Consider the following 16,838-nt stretch of genomic DNA (forward strand, 5'->3'; position numbering starts at 1 on the left):
TATTATTTTACGCTTTCTACGTTTATTACTTCGAGAAATTGATTAGTGAGTCACTGTTTATTTAGTTTAGGGAAAGCGATGGAACATTCACAGGAAATGTGATTCACGAACCATGTCAAATTCAATTCCACGAATTACAAGAAATTCTTACTGATACAGGCTTTACACTCCAAATTCACCCTTTTGGAAATTAATTTCACCTTTTGCATATCAATTTCAACCATAATGAATATTTAAAATTAATTATCTATTTATCTAGATTAAATTATATATTTATTTAGACACACGTGAATACTGTCATTGCTGCGAGGGAAACAAGACTCAACAATCAATACGCTTCAATACATACATATGTATGTACCTTTATTTTAAAAATTTATTAATCAGAAAATGGCTACAATGAATATTTTGAATATACATATCTACACACAGTTTTCATATATTACAAAGTTAATTAATAGGTAATTACTGTTAAATTAGTATTTCATGTGCATCTTTGAAATAAACAAGATTTCAAATTTCTTAACAATTAATTTACATTTGATTTGATTGTTTTTATAAAAACTTACTTAAAAATACAGTAGGACCTCGATAAACCGGATCCCGATTATAAACAAATATGCGTTTGAAGATTATTATATTATGGAGGGACACATAAATTTTCAAAAATAAAAAATTTATTTTGGAATATAATGTTAATCGAAACGGTTAATCGAAGTCCTGCTGTATTTTATTTGTAAAAGGTTGAAATTGACTTGCAAAAGGGTGAAATGGTTTTGCAAAGGGTGAAAGTGATTTTGCAAAATGGTGAAATTGATTTGCAAAATGATGAAATTGATGTGCAAAAGGGATAAATTGATGTGCAAAAGGGTGAAATTGATGAGCAAAAGGGTGAATTTGCAGTGCAAAATCTGTACAATTGTCTACTTATTACAGGTGCACAAGACTCAGGGAAATTAAGTGTTGCTCAAGAAGATCAAGGATCGCGCCAGCTGAAGCCGCTGTCTGTTGTCCTCCTGAAAGAAGATTCGGCGCGATTTGTCGTCGTTTGTTCGACAGGTGCAAGTGCTGCAAGCAAAAGGCTGAAGCAGAACGCACAAGAAGTATACGTGCCAAGCACAGTCTCACCAGCGTCGCACCACCCCCACTATCAGAGGTGAATCAAATTGAGTACATGTCTCTCATGTGTAAAATCTAACAAAATACTTTACTCTGAAAGCATGCAGTACTCACTGTGTATTCGGAATAAAAGATTATTCGAGAAGCAAATATTTTTGCAGATGTGTGATATAAGTAAGTCCTATTTAGTTTGTGTGTGTGACAATGTACCACTGAAAATAATTAAATATAGTATGTCCTATCAAAGTATTTTTAACATTGCCATACAATATCGACTCAAATTGGCAATGAAAATTTCAAACAAAATCCATCGAATTAAAATTATATTGTGTTCTTAGTCATGATTGGGCAGTAAAATTAATGTAAATTTAATTGTTTCTCCCATTGTTCAAGAAATTGTTTATGAAATAGAAATTTGTTTAAATTTTATTGTATATATAATATATAATAATTTTATTGTAGCAGTGACTCATAACGTATGGTGTTATTGTATAACAATGTATTGTCTTCTATTCTATTGTAGTCGATATTAGATGCAATTTTTATAAATAATAAATAATAAATATAATTAAATAATAATAATAATCAAAATAATACAATAGCTATTCAATAATAAGAATATAATTCATTCTACTGTCTATTATAATATAAAGACGAGCAGAATTTTGTGAGAATGCAAATTAGAAAAAATTTTATTTTACACAGTTTGTTAGACATAATAACACCATGCAACTTCCGTTTCGACATTTTTTAAATATCATTCGTTGTTCTTGAGGTATCTCGCGAAGAAGAAAATATTGAAATTTTTATCAAAGGTTGACCATCTTTTTTTTTGCGAGAAGTAGCACAAAAACAGGGTTGCATTAGGAATAACCTACTTTACGTGTGTGCAAAGTTGCACATTTTTTTGTATTTACGGTTGCGAAAAAGCATCATCGTCTTATACCGAAAGAGAACTGTATTGATTTTTTTTAACACAATTTACCGATGTTCTTTCATTCCGTTTACCGAGTATTTCACGCTTTCATGTTGTAAATAGTTTCTACATTCCATGTTGTTGCACTAACAATAAGTATAGATTTGCAACGTATTTAAATTGAATTATTATTAACTAAAAATCTTTATATTTAACAACAGGAACCGAAGGCTAAGATACCGGACGTTTTGGTGGAGCACAATTCCCTAATGCGTGGCGCCATTCCGTGTTTACCAGTTCCTCTCGCTTGGTTTTGTTTAGTTTGGAACGTTTTACTGCCCGGTTCTGGTAAATCTACTTCACTTATTATGCAAAATATTATTATGTAGGGTAACTGTACCGATTACTGCGGTATCATGCCTCGATCGTACTTTACTTTAATCTTATTCCTAGTTTATCATGAAATAATAATATGTGTAAGCATTTCGTAGAAGAATAATGTGTTCCGATTACAAAAAAAAAATTGGTGGCCCTCAAAGCTTAATACAAAGTAAGAAAATATTAAAAAATTAAATTCATAACATTTTGTACATATTACTGCGGACGAAAAAGAACCACGTACCCATTACTGCGGACGAAAAAGAGTCGTGTATCCATTACTGCGGATTAAAATTCGAAATATCTGAACATACAAATCCGGCGTACAGTAACAAATCATTTTTTTATTTATTACATTTTAAATGAATAATCCTTTTACTAATTTCAACACCGTAGGGTAATATCATATAAATAACTAAAAGCATTCTTTTAACAAATATTTTAGTAATGGTTATTATCCTTAGTTCGAACCTGTTTTACATTAAGAACATCGTGAAGTTTACAACATTTCACAATTACATTTAGAATGTAAACTCCTTTGTCTTTCGCAATTCTTTTTCCGTTTTATTTCTTAAAATCTTCATTCTTTCTTTGTTTCTTAAGTTTTCAGTTCCATAAATAGGTCTATTCGTGCATTTCACTTTACTTTGTTTTTTATTTTTTGTTTCATTACTTTTGGATTTAATTTTTGCCATATCTTCTGATTTTATCTATATAACTATTCACCTAGAATCGTATCCTATCTACATACGTGTATCGATTAGGTACCTAACCGAAAACGATAGGTTGAAGTAAAGCTCGAAGCAATTCACGCCGCAGTATTAGGGACATACCTAGTGATTCTTGTACCACGGTAATGAGCTCCTCCTTCACTTTAATGTCCGTGATGCTGAGAGCTTAATTTGTACGCTAACAAGGCAAGAGAAGTTTCTTTTCATGTTTTTATTGTATCGAAGTAGGTATCTAAATAATTATAAACCTCTCCCCTATGCAATTTAAAGCATTATGAAGAATGTACAATCATGTAAACAACAGTCCTTTGAGATAGAAGAAAAACGATCTTGTTTTTACCTTTTATGAAGAATGTTTTTTCAAAACCCTAGCTTATAAAAATATGGTGAATGATTGACAATTTTGTTTGCCTCGCCAACGAGAATACATTCTCATTGAACTGTACAAGTTTATTCAGGGCAAAACATTTATGTTTACGTATTTGAATCTCATTGTGGGAAAAAATTCCGCAGGAAAACGTACACCCGTAATAATAGGTACATTTACGCTAATATTAATTATGATATTATGGAAATAGTACATACAATATTCTGACAAGAATTAAAAAACACAAATGTTTGAGTTTTATTTGATTGGGGAATGGGTTCTGGCTGTGCAAAAATCGTGTAGGGTGAATTAAGCACTCGGAGAGTTGAATTGGTTTATTTTTTATAATAACTATTTGACTTTTCAGGCACCGTTTGGAGCGGAATTTTCAACCTGTGCTCAGGTCAACCGAGATTCTCAGCGGTCGCTGGAATAAAATCGAGGCTAGGTGCGTTCGTGGTGAATCTGGTGGTTGGGGTGGGCCAATTGTTCACCGTTTTATTCTGCCTGGTCGGATGGGGTTGGAGTATTTGGTGGGGTGTCACTTTGGTCCGTCTAGCTAGTAAGTACCTTCAATTATATTGATTTCGCTAATTAACTTCAATTATCAAATTACTGATAGATTCATTCGGAAAAATGTTGTTTTAATGTTTTCACAAACGATTCAATTTGGAGCATTGTCAACCAAAAAAGTGTCTTCAGATTTTCATCTGATGTATCATGTCAAAATATCCCAGAAAAATATGGACGGTGGTTTGCGAAAGTAGAGGCTTCGAGCTTTAAAATGAGTCCAGATTTATTGTTGTACTACAATTAATTTTTACAAAATTATCATTAGACTGCGGATCTTTATGCATTTACGAAGAAATTGGTTACGTGAAATACAAAACGGGAGAAGATTTTAAAAATTCAAGAATCTTGTAATGTAGCTTTCAATGTAACAAAGTCGTTAAGGGTTGAAATCAATTTTTATGTAACTCCCGCTGCCCACAATCAATGCAAAATATTCTTATTTTACATAAAAATCCGCACTCTAATTGTCACAGTTCGATCAGACAATTTCTCGAGGGTCGGAAATTTATTACAGTTGGGCGTCAATTATCCGAACTAATTGGGACCGAGGTGGTTCGGATAATCGAACAGATGTTGTAATTAAAAATGTGATGTGTATAGTATTATAAAAATAACAAGATTAAATTTATTTATATTTTGTGCGATTTTTACTGTAATATATACTGGAGTCAAAAAATATATTCAATAAATTCCCATGAAAACACCTTTACAGTTTCAATAATTGTCAAATAAAAAATCTAAAATGGGTCATTTGACCCCTCGTGGAAGGTTTATTTAATTAATTAATTAAATAATTAATTAAATTTTTGTTGAACCATCGAAGAATGTCTTTTCGAGATCTCTCATGCACTGGTTAGAATAGTGAAAGTTTGGATAATTGAGGTTCGTTTAATTGAGATTTGGTTAATTGAAATTCGGATAATTGATGTTCTACTGTATACAAATACTTTTTGCATCGATTATAGATATCGTACAGTGACTTACATTAATATTCGGGCGCTCTCAAAAAACCGATAACTTTTTAAATATTGGACTACATGATTTGGACCTTTTCGAGAAGTTAGAACAATTAGTTTGCTGCACAATGTGAAAAGAAATTTTTCCAAAAATTGCAGTTGGTAGGAATTATAGAGAAAATACTAAAAGTTAAATTGCGAAAAACTGCAATTTTTATCATTTAAACGTTTGTAGCTCATCGCAACGTCGACCGACTTTGATGAAATTTTCAGAATATGTTTAATTCACACAGATCTACAAAACGTGTTCTCTAAGTTTTCCATATACATAATATAAGCCCACAGGAAAAAATTGCAAAGTACAATGTTTAGTATATTTTCTGGTTCGAAAAAAAACGTCGACGTTCCAAACTTGAAAGGGTGGTTTCTCAAGATAAAAGTCTGCTCTTTCGCGTGGTATAGTCCGATTTTCCGCTGGACCCTTATTTTTTGAGATAAATTGAAAAACATCCTCAAAAATTGGTGCAAAAGTGGTGTCTCTCCTCCTTTAATGCTTGTTTAAATATGTTTAAACAATCATAACGTATTAATGTTGGGTATCACTGAATTCGGGAAAGTCTGCAGAATCTTTTGCTGTAAATTTTATAATAACGTCACAATATTTGTTTAAAGTTGAAAAATACGTTTTCTTTCAATGTCATGTTTCTCAAAAACTGTGCGTATAGGAGAAAAATTAAGGGCAGATTCGGAATCAGCGCAAAAAACTCTATGAGATCCACCGAACAGTATATTGGAAACATAAAAAAAGTTGAAATTTGTTGGACAGGGTTATTTACTATTCCAAATTCCATTTTACCCAGCTCTGTTAACGATAGACATCGTCCAATAACAATCAAATAGTTCATAAATTTCAACGATAAGTGTCCACATACTTTTAAGCGTATGTATAATATTTTGTTTTTGTAGCAGTTGTTCCGGCATTTGTCGTGCGGTTTGAAAAAACGATACTGTTTATTTCAGGGAAATACAAACGATTCAAGGCTTCCGAAGCAGCCAGCAATGATCCGGAAGCTAGAGGCGGGGAATCTACGGTACTGCCCCCCGGTGTACCGAGTCAAGCTTTAATGGGAATGGAACGAGCTCGATAATCGGAACCGTAACTCTATCTTCGTCCTAGACTCCTTGGGAAAGCATTTTTATATAATTCGACAATGATTCTTCACTACGTGCCTTCTGAAACGCTGCGAACACGGATCATGTGTTTTTCGCTCGCAGATCCACAATTCCAAAGACATTTCGAAAAGAAATCTATCGGTCCTTTTACAGTTTGTGAACGCCTTACTGCGGAGTTAACGGAAAGATCAATAATAATTCTATCAGTGAAAATTTGTAACAAATTATCCGACGAATACTCGATGAGAATACTCGAAACAATTTCCAAAACAGGATGAAAAGTTTCTGTGATTTATTACGATTCCGCGACCACGTGGATTCCTTTTGAAGAAGGACGAGAGGTTTTGCAGTCCGAAATCAAATTTGTTTGAAGGAACAGAGAGAATCAGAAAGGTTTGGAAAAGTTCAATGAGAATGATCCATGTAATCGATTTTGGTGCAGGAATGCAAGGTTTTCGGGGATTTTCACGAATCAACGAACAGGAGAGTTGTTTGTTGAGAAAATTGTAACTTCAACCGATGCTGCAGCGGTTCGCTGTACCAAGGAACGCAAGGATGTTCTTGGAAAATTAATCGCTTTCAGTGAAAGCATACCTATCCGTGGCGTTCTTTCAAAATGTACTCGTTACGTCGTCGATCGGTATCTGTTATTTATTTTCGTTTCTCCTTTTTTCTCGGCCGCTCGACGCGGCATTCTCGAGAAATCGAGAGCACACAAATGTTTGCGGATGAAATTGTACGTGCCTCTCCATTACACCGGAGGTTTTTTCCACACGTCGACGGAATAAATACGTTTTGGAAAAACGCACTTTATATTTTTACAAGCCCAACACACATATTATATGTATACATACATCCATATATTCAACTATCCGATTACTAAACCTTATAACTAAAAGTCCTTGTAAATATGAAAATATATTACTTACATCGGTTTTTAATCTAATTACTGTTTTTCGTGTTTCACCCGACACTTCTCAACGTCGTAATCCAATCTGACGACTAGACTGCGGAGCTTATGCATTTAAAGAATTTAAAGATACTTTCGTATTATTACCAACCTGTTAAACGTATTAAGAAAGAAATTCCATTTTTATTTCGCCCCAGTTTATTACAATTCAAATAGAAAGCTTTTGTTTTGCGTAAAGATGTTTGTGCGCAGACTAATTCTTCTTTCTCTTCGGAAGATCTTAACATTAAATCCTCAATCATAATCTCCAGACAACATAGTTTTAATAAATGATCTAACTCCATGAAGGTAATTAGTTAGAAAATAAAGCAAAACTCCTTTTCTTCACCTGATATTACAATCCCCGCGAGCAAATCCCAATACCAACTTTCTTTGTACAATATACAGGGTGTCTCAGCTGAAGGAGGCCACCTAAATATCTCCTTTATTTTGCATGGCACAAAAAATATTTATGGAAGGAGACATATCGTAGAAGAAGAATTTTTATGTCTGTTTCAAATGTAATCCTAATATTATCCGACAATTTTATCATACTCTTTTGTACACAAGGTCACCTGAAGGTAATGACTTAAGCATATTCAAATGTATTTTTTCAGCTGCTACACAAGATGTAATAAAAAAAAAAGTTTTCCCGATAAAAAATAAAGATGACCTTGAAAAAACTAGGAAAAAAATGACCGAACAAAAGAAATTGTTCTTCTATGATATTACCCCTTCGATACCATTTAAATTATGCCATAAATATTTTTTGTGCCATTCGAAATAAAGGAGATATTTAGGTGGCCTCCTTCAGCTGAGACACCCTGTATATACTCATTAATTACATACATCCGACCGCAAGCACTATCCATGGTTTAGTCCCCCAGCATTTTCTCTTTTAGCAATATTTCTTTCTTCTTAATAAGTACATTGCAACAATTGCAGCTAACTTTGACGCATCCATCCTGTTTACGAGTATTCTTATACAGTGGATAACAAAAGTAAGTTAATACTCATATTTTCAATAATGAAATCACGATAACAGTAATATTTATTCACTTATAAAAGTAAACAAGTTGATTACATATTTAATGGTAATGTTGAAAACAAAATTTATCACGATATAATCACAGTGATCTGAAGATTTATCAAGATATTGATCTTTCTATACTAAATATACAAAATTTGGTGTGCCAAAAGTAAGTTAAAGTATCGTTTAATAACATTGTCCAGCACCAAAGTTTCACAATTACATTGTGCCCTTAATTTTTCTCCTAGACGAACAGTTCTTGAGAAACAAGACTTCGAAAAAAAAAAAAATTTTTCAACATTAAACAAATATTGTGATGGTATTATAAAAGCAGTGCCGTAACGAGGGTATGATGCGCCTGTGGCAACAGTGGCAAGTGTCTAACTTGCGCCCCCCGTAACCCAACAATGACAAAAAAGTTAAAAATTTTTATGTAACAAGTTCAAGTTTACCAAATGCAATATATTAAATACTATTAACCTCATCAAAATGAGTTGCCTGTATATAAATAATGTAGTTGTCAAGGTATTTGTATGAATAAATAATCTATAACCTAAATAAGAACAAATTTTTATTCATATTCAATGACGACAAAATAAAAGAAATACAAAACATAGGTATATGTTAAAATAATATAATATTTTAAAACATAAAACAGTTCGGCATATTTTATAAAGTAATTTTTCTTGTTTTTTCATTTGCAAACACATCTATTATATCTTCATAATTTAATGTTTTGGCAACATCTTTTTTCAATTGATATTATAGACATGTTTGTTAATCGCTCTTGTCCAATAGAAGAACGAAGGTACGATTTTACAATTTTTAATTTGCCAAACGAACGTTTGCAGAGGAAGCTGTTGTTACAGGCATTGTTATGAAAATCCTTAATTCTATGTTTAGATTTGGATACGTGTTTTGTAATGAGAGTTCGTAATTTTTTTGCAAGATTTTTTAAAGTTGAAAATTTTTTTTTTTTTCGAAGTCTTGTTTCTCAAGAACTGTTCGTCTAGGAGAAAAATTAAGGGCAGATACGGAATCAGCGCATAAAACTCTATAAGTATCACCATCACAATGTAATTGTGAAACTTTGGTGCTGGACAATGTTATTAAACGATACTTTAACTTACTTTTGGCACACCAAATTTTGTATATTTAGTATAGAAAGATCAATATCTTGATAAATCTTCAGATCACTGTGATTATATCGTGATAAATTTTGTTTTCAACATTACCATTAAATATGTAATCAACTTGTTTATTTTTATAAGTGAATAAATATTACTGTTATCATGATTTCATTATTGAAAATATGAGTATTGACTTACTTTTGTTATCCACTGTAACTAGACTGCGAATGTTTATGCAATTTTCAATTTTTGTAGATTGTAGACGAATTTTAAGAAAGTGGAACCAAATAGAATCTTATTTTCCGTGGTAGTAGTCTTTTTAGATCTGAAATAAATTAACTGTTTAAGGCAATAACTTTGGCCGACTACGTCTTTCACCGTCGTCGAATTTAACCGACAACGATTTTAGTCGACGACAGTACTATCCGATAGTAATATAGCTTCTGAAGATGGTGCTGACATTTATTTCTTTAACTATTCTGCACTGACACTTTTGCTTTTGTATAAAAATATAATTATTACACTGTAAGAAGAATTAGACATAGAGTCGTCTAACATTGTTGTCAAACGATGTTAATGTCGAATAATATTGTCGTCGACTAAAATAGTTGTCGGTTAAAGATGTTGTCGGTCAAAGTTATTGTCGGTCAAATCTCTGGAATCAATTTGTCAAAATCTGGAGTCAGTGAAAACTGTGTCGGTGATTTCCATGAGACACCCCATAAAGACACACTGCAGCTGCTTTGCATATTGCGGATGCCGGGGGTTAAACGAAATTGATTTTCAATACAAAAGGTAAGTCAATCCATTTTAAAAAATTGAGAAACCGAAATGCCTCCACCCTAAAAACACGTGTACCATATGAAAAATAAATACAGTGGTACCTCTGTATATGTACACTCCGGGACAAAAAGATAGCACTTTTTAAAATTAACGTAATATTTATTTATTTAACATTACAACCAAGGTTTTATTTTTACGCATTCTTGCAAAATATCGATGTAAACAGACACAAATGAAGTTGAATTGAATTTCGCCAGTGTATACAATTTTATTTAAAAAAAAAGAATTTTTAAGGAAATATGGTGTGACAAAATGATAGCATATTTAACTGAAAATTATGTATAACAGTAAATCAACGAATGATAATTAATGCTTAATATTTTGTGGCCCCTCCTTTACATTTAATAACAGCCATCATTCTCTTTGGCAAAGATTCATAGAGTTTTTTAATGGTTTTTTTGCTCTAATTGCCCCCACTCATCTTGAATACATTTTTTTAATTCGGCAATATCTCCAAATTGTCTGCCATTTCTATATACAGCTCGGGCAAGATTTCCCCAACAATTTTCAATAATGTTGAGGTCGGGTGATCTTGCTGGCCAATCTAAAACGCGAATTTTTTCTCGAGAAAAGTACTCTTTAATACTTTTGCTGTGTGTACTGCGGCATTATCCTGCTGAAAAGTATACTTCTCTCCAGCAATTCTGGTCGCGTACGTGTTTATTTGTTCCTTAATCATTTCCAAATACATTTTGCTATTCATTTTTCCTGTTATAAATTTGATTTCCATTTTACCATAGTACCCGATACCGCACCAAATCATCACACTACCACCTCCCATTTGTCGACGACTCAAAAACTGTTCCTCTTTTCGCATATCGTGAAAATAGTAACTCAGACCATCAGGTCAATCTAAGTTAAACCTCTTTTCATCCGTAAATATTATTCTTCGCCATTTCTTTCGCATATGAATATTCTTTTCCGCAAAGTGTAACCGATTGTTCTTATGTTGCACAGTTAACCAAGGCTTTTTCTTTAATTTTCTTCGTTGTATGTATTTGCATTTTTGTAAAACACGTCTCCCATTCCTTATATTGGTGTCCACACGAACACCGTGCAATTTGCCTTGCAGTCATCTTAGAATTCGATGCTGCTCTTAGTATTGCACGACGTTCCCGGGCGCTTAGACTTTGCGGACGTCCAGAACTCTTCTTTTTACCATAGTTTTCCGGATTTTTCAAGAAATTCATTATTACTTTTCGACTTCTATTCATAATTTTTGCTATTTTTGTCACTGAATATTGTTCTTCTTCCAATTTTATTATAGTGTGAATCTCACACGCGTTCAATCTCTTTCCGCGACCCATTTTTCATAATATTTCGCCTTTTTTAAACAAATATACAACACGAGGTAATATCACGGACTTTATTAACTATGTTCCGAGGTTGTTGTTCGCAATTCGCGAGCTTCGGTGTAACTGGAAAGCGTAGATTTACTACACGTGCTATCATTTTGTCCCACTTGCGAACCACAATATTTACGTTTTCATTTCTAGAGTTCTGTTGAAGTAAATATTGTCGATGATATTCAGTACATTACATATAGAGGCATGTCAGAATATGTTGACATATTAAAATACTAATTTTCTTCGGTTTATTCTACCAAATGAGAAAAAATAGACGATGTGCTACCTTTTTGTCCGGGAGTGTACGTCTGCTTTGGAGTACGTCCAATTTGTAATTCGTCCTGTTTGGACGTGACCAATTTTGCTCGGTTTACGACATAAATTTTTTGTCATCATTTTAAAATAATTATCTCGGAGGAAAAATTAACACTTTACCTACCGGAAGCCTATTAATAGGATTTTCAATAATTGTGCTGTACCAAAAAGAAAGCATGGAAATTTTCTTATACATTGCAATCTTAAATGAAACTATTAGATGATGTTATTGTCGGTGACTTGTTAGTTCACAATGAAAATTCCTGTTGCTATTGAAGGTTCCATTAAAAAGTGTTTAGCAATGTACCATAGATTTTTCAAAATTATGCAACAATCACCGGTCGGCAATGTGTTAAATTAATAATCAATTGTATTCGGAGTTGATGTACAGTCCTCGAAAAAATAATAAGACACCTAGGATATTTTTAAATTTCTTATATTTGAAGGTAGAACATGTACACTCCGTTGTGTCCTGTATATTACATACTATTTCCAAAGTAAACATGTAAAATCTTGGGATTGTATCGCGTACCACAGCAAAATTAGAGAAAGATATGCGAACACGGACTGACATTGCTTCGACAAAAGTATAAGACACTAACAGAAAAATGTTTGATCGAGCAAACGAAACTACAAAATTACTACTTTGTGATACCTCCTTTGAATCTGATCTAAACATTATTCAAAATCGATTTTCCATGTCTGTGTTTTGAACGGTTTAAAAAGAAAATCTGCGAATCTAGATGTCGTTTGTAGTGGGAATGTAATTGTAGTTCGTCTCGTTCTCGTTAATTCTAACAGCACTTTTGCTTGAAATAATAACATCCTGCTTAGGCGTCACACAGTAAGTACCTCCGAGGAGGTCCTCTCAGTTGGTCATTGTGTGGAATGTGTCCGCGAGGATTCTCATGAATGCAAGATTCGGGCAACAAACAATAATATTACTATATAATATTACACTCTCACGCGCGCGCGTTACTGCGCTAAGTGGCCGGGGTACCATTGCAATAGACGCTATTACTCGGTTCTTCGAAATGTTCATATTAAGCATGTTGAGTATATTCTTATGGAACATCAGTTTGGCAGAATGGGTGGACATGCCACAGTTCTCCGATGAGAAAAGAATATACAGGTATGTAGCAAAAGAAAAAGAAATAGTATGCACGTAGTATTATATGTATTGTATATTAGAGCACGTATCGAAAACAATGATGCGCGTCGATACACTTGATTTGCAAAGTTATTCATATTTTACTTGTAGAATACCGTCGTCATCAAAACAAGATCATTTTCATAAATTTTCCTCAACACCCACGGAAAATCAATTCCCTCTCGTGTACGATAATATACCTCGAAAAGACTTGAGCGAAGAAGCAGCGGTGAACGGAAGTGGAGGATCTCTGCTGATGGATCAACATCGATTTGAAGATTCCGACAGCGAAACCACGATTCACGAGTACACCAATGAGGAAAATTCATTTGCAAGTAGTACCGAAGAAGGAGACGAACAACAACTAGAGGAGGAGGCAACCGATTCCTCGATAGTGGATGTAAGTAAGGGTTTTTTCTGTTTTTCGTCCATCATCGACTTGGAATTCCTCTTTTTCAGGAAAACAATACGCATACAAAATGTTACAATGAATCCATCGTCTCGAACGACGTGGATATTTTAAAATATTTACCGATAAATATATTGAGATCTGTTCATCAGACTCTGAAATCGCAGTCGACATCTAGTGAAGGAAAACTCTTGTTTTTGAAAACGTTTGAGCAAACGTTGGTAACCGAAATAGGTATGATTTCTACATGTAAATAGTTGCAAACTCACCGTACACTGTGTGTACACGCATAATAACGTATGTAAGCAAAAAGAGAAATGTGACAAACAAATGGTTATTGGGGATTTTCTTTTCTTTTTCTTTTGAAAGAATCTCGACTCGCGCAAACTTTAAAAGGCGGTCGACAAAAAAGAGGCACCGAACATCATGATGTCGGTTATGACTCTCATGATAACGCTACAGGATTTCCATCCATAGAAGGTGCATTGATGGCTATTTCGTTCCTCACGTTCGCTGTATATCTTGTTCGACTAGTCATGGTATTAACGGCTCGATTCTATCGTATACACGTTAAAAATTCCAGTAAATCCCAAGTAACGATTTTTATTTGATTTTCGACGTAATTGTCTCCTGTTACAGCTTTTATTCCGAAATATGAATAACCCTGCACCCACCCCTACCGGCGCCACGTTACTTCTCGGCAGAAGAAAAAGATCTATAAACATACTTGACGAAGAGACGGTTAAAATACTCAGCAGCATGGATAGATTCGTCTGAAATGTTTAACCGATTTGTAATTGGTAATTCAAGTGGTAACGTAACATGTACGAAAGAATTACAAATAATTACAAACAACAAAATAGAAAACTTGTTGATAAATCCATGTACAGTCCTCGACAAAATATAACAAGACACCTAGCTTATTTTTAAATTTGTTATATTTAAAGGTAGAAAATGTACACTCCGTTGTGTGTATCCTGTATATTACATACTATGTCCAAAGTAAACGTGTAAAATCTTAGGATTGTATCGCGTACCATAGCAAAATTAGAGAAAGATATGTAAACACAGTCTGACATTAATTCGACAAAAGCTAGTATAAGACACTAACGGGAAAATGTTTGATTAAGCAAATAAAAATACAAAATTAATACTTTGCGATACCTCCCTTGAATCGAATTACGTCTAAAGTAATCGTTTTCGGATAGTTTTATATAACTTTTTGATTCCTTTTTGTTCTAAATGTGTCCAATTGTGATTTATACTTTCTTTTAGTTCATTTACGTTATTATATTGTCTCCCATTCGCGTAGAATCGTCTTGACAAATCTCCCCACACATTTTCTATAATATTTAAATCGGGAGAACGAGCGGGCCATTCCAAAATATTAATATTTTTTGAAGAAAAGAATTGTTTCACAAATTTTGCAGTATGGATTGCTGCATTATCCTGTTGAAAAATATAGTGATAGCGCGTGATACGAGCTGCAGGCTTGTTTAACTGATCTGACTGAACTGATCAACTTATAGTAAATCATGATTTTTTTAAAACCAACAACCTATCTGACAAAAATTAAATTCTACAAATGTAATGAATCAGTGATATCTGATGATATTAACTTAAAAATTATTTTCTGAGGTTCGATAGTATGAATTGTCAACAGAAACATGTCCGAAAAATTATAGGATATAAAAATACATCCTGTTTTTAGCGAATTTTCGCCGGGTACGTGCTTTAGTATATGCAGAAAGTAGAATTGATTGATCCTGGTCAGATGCGTCAGACGATTCCTATGCAATAGCACATGTATTAATGCATTCTCAAGCTCGATTTTCTCGAAAACGAAGCGTCAAGCAAACAAATATTATTTCCCTTTTTTTCGACTTATTTTTACATGTAATATCACCCCCTGCTCGGTTGTACCACCCGTCCTGCCACACTCGGTATAGATAGAAGAAAAGATAGAAGAATATAGAAGAAGACAGAAGAAGATAGAAGATATATAGAAGAAGATAGAAGGAGATAGAAGAATATAGAGGAAGATAGAGGAAGACAGAATATATATAGAAGAAGATAGAAGGTAGACAGATAGATTGGAAAATAAATAAAAATGCTTATTGTTATAGCATGCGCATGTTTAGAGCAGGATTTGGCGAGAATTACTAATAACAGCTGGCCCCCGAATCGATTGCATGCTCGAGTGACTCTATTTCAGGCAGTGCTTATCAAGATCCTGTTTATTTTTGTTTTAGCGGAACACCTGCATCGAGCATGTAGCTTCTCGTAGCATTTTACTCCTCGCCAGATAACACTGTCCAACAACTTTTTTATGATTTCAATATACTGTTGGGTCCTTCTTATAGAGATCTTTGCGCTGATTTCGAATCTGTCCTTAATTTTTCTCCTATACGCACAGTTTTTGAGAAACATGGCTTTGAAAAAAGAACGTATTTTTCAACTTTAAACAAATATTGTGATGTTATTATAAAAGATATTGAATTGTTCTTTACAGCAAAAGATTCTGTAGACTTTCCCGAATACAGTGATATCCAATATTAAGACATTATGATTGTTTAAACATGTTTAAACAATGATTAAAGACACCACTTTTGCACCAATTTTTGAGGATATTTTTCAATTCATCTAAAAAAATTAGGGTCCAGCGGAAAATCGAACTATGAACATGAGTTGTCACCAGTGGCGCTGAAAATGGCGTGAAAAATTAAGGACAGATTCGGAATCAGCGCAAAAAACTCTATAAGAAGGACCCAACAGTATATTGAAAACAAATTTGGTGTTGGACAGTGTAATGGACTGTCGCCTTCTGTGATAATGTTTAACCATATCCGGATATGGAATTGTCCGGCTTTTGTCAGGTACAACTGCTTCTTTTTTTGTGATCTGTGCGATATTGAACCCTTTGCACTCTCGGAACTATTTTAATTCGAAAATTAAACATTTCTTTCGACCTAGAATAATTCTACTCTACAGGGTGGTTCACCAGATATTACCATCTCGATTTTCGTCATTATTATTATTCGTAGGGAAGAATGTTTATACTTTTATCTTGTTTCAAGAGATGCATACTTTGGTGTTGTGAGTTTTTTTGTAACGTTGGAACTTGAAATCCTTTCACGCACCGAGACCGTTGTTCCACTAGTTTTCGTATTTGTGGATAGAAATCATATTATTGCATTTTCATTATATATAATTTGTATACATAAAAATAAATTCTATTGTGTTATAATACCACAATTTATGTACTAATAATAAATACACGTGACAAAATTGTTCTAAATATTTTTTTTACTAACTTAAACTACCTTTTGCAGAGAAAACGGAGGTGTCCGGATACTTTTGAGCGGTAGTGTACATAAAAGGAACGACAAATTATGGACTTCTCTTTCAAACCCAAGGGAGTACGACTCTTGGTGCCTACAGAGACGCAGACTA

The 16,838-nt window shown here is 33.5% G+C and overlaps 2 protein-coding genes across 3 annotated transcripts in view; both read left to right on the top strand.

Annotated features, from left to right (window-relative positions):
• Positions 1-7,918, top strand: part of Stum (mechanosensory transduction mediator stumble) — a 48,242-nt gene extending 40,324 nt beyond the window's left edge. For both annotated transcript variants that reach the window (XM_076441775.1, XM_076441776.1), the window contains exons 6-9: positions 937-1,156; positions 2,257-2,383; positions 3,879-4,073; positions 6,061-7,918. In XM_076441775.1, the coding sequence (XP_076297890.1) occupies positions 937-1,156; positions 2,257-2,383; positions 3,879-4,073; positions 6,061-6,188 (670 nt within the window). In that variant the 3' untranslated portion in view covers positions 6,189-7,918. The remainder of the gene's footprint in view (positions 1-936; positions 1,157-2,256; positions 2,384-3,878; positions 4,074-6,060) is intronic.
• Positions 7,919-13,024: 5,106 nt separating this feature from the next.
• On the top strand, positions 13,025-15,465 carry LOC143217470 (uncharacterized). The gene is given in 4 exon segments (XM_076441787.1): positions 13,025-13,387; positions 13,390-13,619; positions 13,755-13,924; positions 14,025-15,465. Coding segments are annotated over 4 exon segments (891 nt in total). The 5' UTR covers positions 13,025-13,034; the 3' UTR covers positions 14,163-15,465.
• Positions 15,466-16,838: the final 1,373 nt, after the last annotated feature.

This window comes from Lasioglossum baleicum, chromosome 17 (assembly GCF_051020765.1).
Source record: "Lasioglossum baleicum chromosome 17, iyLasBale1, whole genome shotgun sequence".
Taxonomy (NCBI): Eukaryota; Metazoa; Arthropoda; class Insecta; order Hymenoptera; family Halictidae; genus Lasioglossum; species Lasioglossum baleicum.